Genomic DNA, 4378 nt, shown 5'->3' with positions numbered 1-4378 from the left:
AAAATTAATATTTTTAAAAATTTTATTTTTTAATGAGATGATATCATTTGATTCGCGTTATTAATGAAATAATATTATCTGATTTATTTATAATATATAAAATTTATGTATTCACAATACATAAAATATAAACTATTTAAATAATGAAAAATTATTAAATACGATGAAAATAAAATTTTTAATTCTACATGTGAAATTAAAATGATGATATATATATCTCTTATATATTTAAAAAATTAATTTTAAAAAATAATATATGTATTATTATTTGAATCTTACTTGTTGAATTAAAAAATTTTACTGTAAATATATTAAATAATTTCTCTTAAATAATAATATGCATGAAGAATTCGAAAAAACTTAACGAAGATGTTCTCTTGGAATGAGTTAGGCATTGACCGAGACTTTGAAAGAATTAAGCAGCGAAAAGCCAGATTTGCTGGAAGGTTCTGCTTTTCTATGAGTACATGCGTTATGTCTAAGCATTAGTTCAACCTCCTTTTTCACTTTCTCTGACAATTACTTTCTCATTTCCCTTCACTTTCCCTTCGATTTCCTCATTCCCGCAACCCCATCTCTTCTTGCATTATCACAAAACAATGCCTTTCCTTCTTGTATAATGCTCCCTTTTTTCTTTTTAAATCCTTACTCCTATTTGTTAAATCTTCAATTGGGTATCAAGCTTTGCTCCTTGAGTTCACAAGATCATATAGCTGTTGACCTTGCTTGTTTGTGGTTGGCTTATATTTTTGAGCTTTATTATCTTCCAAGTATCTGAAGTCAGAAGTAATCAGGAAACCATCGAATTCTTAGACTTTTCATCTGAAATTCAGGTACTTTAAGCTCATCGATATCTGGGATATCTGAAAGATTAATTTTTTTACATTTTGAGATAATTATTTTATTATCTTCTGGATATAATTGGTACCCACACGTGAAAACTATCTCTGGGTTTTTAAGATCTTAATTTGCTGTACTTAAAGAAAGTATGGGCTGGATTTTGTTTGATTATTGAAATGTTTAATTTGTTTAATTATTGAAGTATAAAAGACCATCATACCTCTGCAAAGAATTGACATACAACAAGCTTTGGCTCTTGAGTTAACTTCTACCTTAAAAGCTACTATATCTGATCCTTATAATTTCTTTCTGACCCTTATAATTTCTTTCTGACCCTTTTAGTGAAAATTTGGCTACAAGCAATAGATTACAAGCAAAAAGTGCTTCTGGGTTCCTAAGATCTTCTTCATCACCATTTGAATCTTTATCAGCTATGATGGGATTTCAATCTAGCAAAACGAAAGGAGATGGTCCAGAACCGTCTTCCCAAGTCCGGACTGATTCTCAGTTTGAAGTTGAGTTGAGCTCGTACGAGGCTGCTTGTAGACATGATTCAGCTTTACAACAGTTCAATGCAACACTCCAGGAACGTGCTAACAGTGTCATTGGCACACTTGCTGCTGGTTTGGCTGTTCAATCCTTATCTTTTGACTCGTTCAAAGAGGTTATTGGACATCTTCTTGAAACGAACCAGGAAGCGGTCAAAATCATTTTGGATTGTCAGAAAGATAAATGGAACAATCCGGACTTGTTATCTTTGGTGGAGGAATATTTTGAGAACAGTAAAACGACTTTGGACTTTTGCACTGCCCTTGAGAATTGCCTCAAACGTGCTCGAAACAACCAATTAATTGTTCAGTTGGCAGTTAAGTATTTTGACGAAGAGGGAGGGTTACAAGTTTGGACTGATGAGAAGAAATTTGTGAAGACCTTAGAAGAACTAAGGAAATTTAAAGCAGCTGAGAAGCCGTTCACAGAGGAGTTCTTTCTACTGTTTGACTCAGTCCGTGGGCAGCAAGAACTAGTGCTACAGAAATTGCTAGATCGGAAGAGAATCCTCCATAAGAAATTGAAATCTCTGAAAACAAGGAGGAGAGTGTCATATGTCTTGTTTGTAACAATTTTTATCTCAGTGTGGATTTTTTCCGTGGTGGCAGCAGCCATAGCTGCACCGCGTGTTGTAACAGCTTTGGCAAGTGCAATGACAGTTCCTGTTGGTTCACTTGGAAAATGGTGCAACTGGCTTTGGAAGCGCTATGAGAATGAGCTGAAAGGGCACGAGGAGTTGATAGCTACAATGGAGTTTCGTACTGGCATTACGATCTATGACATGGAAAACATAAGACTGCTTGTCAGCCGATTGGAAATTGTGATTGAATCACTGTTGCAAATTGCTGATTTTGCCCATAAAGAAGAAGATGCGGTGAAGCTTGCAATTGATGAGATCAAAAGAAAGTTTGAAGTATTTATGGAAATCATCGAGAAATTGGGTCGACAGGCTGACACGTGTAACCATGATATTAGGAAGGCGAGGACTGTGATTTTGCATATGATGATGAGACGTTCTGGCACTTCAACAGCTGGATGCAGCCCCTGGGAACTCTTGCAATGACATATTTCAGTGTTGATGTTGTATCAATTTTATGCTCTAGGTAATGAAATTCCACCTCCACGGGTGAGTAGATCTGGACTTGATCCTACATATAACAATTACATTTTCAGCTGATCTAATTTTGGTTCATTTTTAGACCATTTGCTTTTATAGAAAACATCTTCCTGGATTCTAGTGTCAATGTTTGGATCTGCTTCCTGGGTTTGGCTTAGATTGCTGTAATCATAAATGCACTTGTCATCACAAATGGTAAAGGTAGTTATTTGGTTTATGCAAGTAGCATGATTGGGGAAACTGTGAATTTTAAGCATCATGCGAGTGGTCTGTAGAAAGATCATGGGTAATTTATCCCAAGGAGAAGTGGCATCTGTAACTTCTTCGAGTAATCTTTCTGTCTCTATCTTTGTTGATTCAAAGTAAATATTTACGCCGATTTGGAGATTTCTTAAAACAAAATTTTAACTTTTTGTAAAGTGATTTTCACATATGGTTTACAGAATGTTACTCATTGAGGGTTTCTAAAATTATTAATAATATCAAGAAAAGAGAAAATAATTAGAAATAAAAAATCCTCCGCTTTTTATCCATATTCATAAGAAAAATTTAAATTTATCCAGTTTTTGCTCTCAATGATTAGTGTTTAGTGTCTATTATATCTTTTAATGTTATATAAATTGTTTCATAAATTAAGACTCAATCTAACACATAAAACTTCAACATTTGACATCTCACATCACGCATATAAAAATATCATTTTATACAAAAGAGGAATTAATTCAATTATTTTAATTTATTTTTTAATTGAGTTTTTCACAAGTAATTTGATTTTATTTAGTTAAGATATAATAATAAAAATTATTAAAGTATATCTATTATGTCAATAATATTCTATTTAAAATAAAACAAATATTTGTCATAAAATATTTTTTTTAATTAATTCTTAGATTAAAAATTTTTTTTATATGCAATATATAAAATGTATTAATGAATTATAAAATTAATATATATTTTATACATGATGTATTAAATAAGTTACATGTTATATAAACATGTATAAATATATTAAAAAATTAATTATTTATGTATTAATAAATATATTACAAAAATGCTATACAAACGGCGATTATTTTTATAAACTTTGTTTATATATAGATGACGTTTAGATAATAACAACCATCGTCTACGTTCAATTAGACGACGGTTGACGGTTGTTCACAATAACTATAATCTACATTCACACCGACGTCTTTATATATAAAAAAATGAAAATGAAATTTTATGATTCATGAACATGTAAAGTTGGGGATTTAAGGGTTACTGGTAACTATTTAATAAAATGCCTAGATTTTATAAAATTTTATATTTTATGGTTACAACATGTAATTTTTGTTTGTTGTAAGGCAGAAGTGTAACTTAAATTATGTGATTATGGCTAGTGTTCTTTCCATGATTTCCAGATTTCTGGTGTTGTGTTTAGGAAATACTTAGAAGGTTAAATTAGGTAAATAGGTGAGATAATGAAATACTTAGAAGGGCAAAAGGAATAAGAAAAAGAAAAATTGGGGAAAATCGTATTGGTAAATAAAAAAAATTAACGGTATTAGTGTTAAAACTAACAAAAATAAGTTAAATGATAATGAAAATAATGACAAGATAGTTAAATGTCAAAATTTAACCTTAGGAGGCATTCTCAAATTGCCTCTCAAACCACAAAGGGGTTTTCTGTAATTTACTCTAAATTAATTTAATTAAATTGTTTGTAAGTTAAATAAATAAATATATTATGAAAATGTTAAATAAATTGATTATTCATGTGTTAATAAATATATTATGAAAATAAATATATTAAAAAAATTGTTAAATAAATGATTTTATGAATATCACGTATTATTCATGTGTCATCAATGGTTATATAGTAAAAGAATA

At 30.3% G+C, this 4378-nt stretch overlaps 1 protein-coding gene across 1 annotated transcript; it reads left to right on the top strand.

The window, feature by feature from the left end:
* The first annotated feature begins 492 nt into the window (after positions 1-492).
* Positions 493-2633, top strand: LOC111292446 (UPF0496 protein At2g18630-like). The gene is made up of 2 exons (XM_022884845.2): positions 493-833; positions 1183-2633. The coding sequence occupies exon 2, from the start codon at positions 1274-1276 to the stop codon at positions 2450-2452; it is 1179 nt and encodes a 392-aa protein (XP_022740580.1). The 5' UTR covers positions 493-833; positions 1183-1273; the 3' UTR covers positions 2453-2633.
* Positions 2634-4378: the final 1745 nt, after the last annotated feature.

This window comes from Durio zibethinus, chromosome 10, assembly GCF_047325235.1.
Source record: "Durio zibethinus cultivar Kanyao isolate XHJ-2024 chromosome 10, ASM4732523v1, whole genome shotgun sequence".
NCBI lineage: Eukaryota > Viridiplantae > Streptophyta > Magnoliopsida > Malvales > Malvaceae > Durio > Durio zibethinus.
Note: the sequence above shows the minus strand (reverse complement) of the source record. Positions and strands in the feature narration are given on the sequence as shown.

Coding starts and splice junctions, on each gene's coding strand:
- LOC111292446 (XM_022884845.2), top strand. CDS start 1,274: ATGATGGGATTTCAATCTAGCAAAACGAAAGGAGATGGTCCAGAACCG.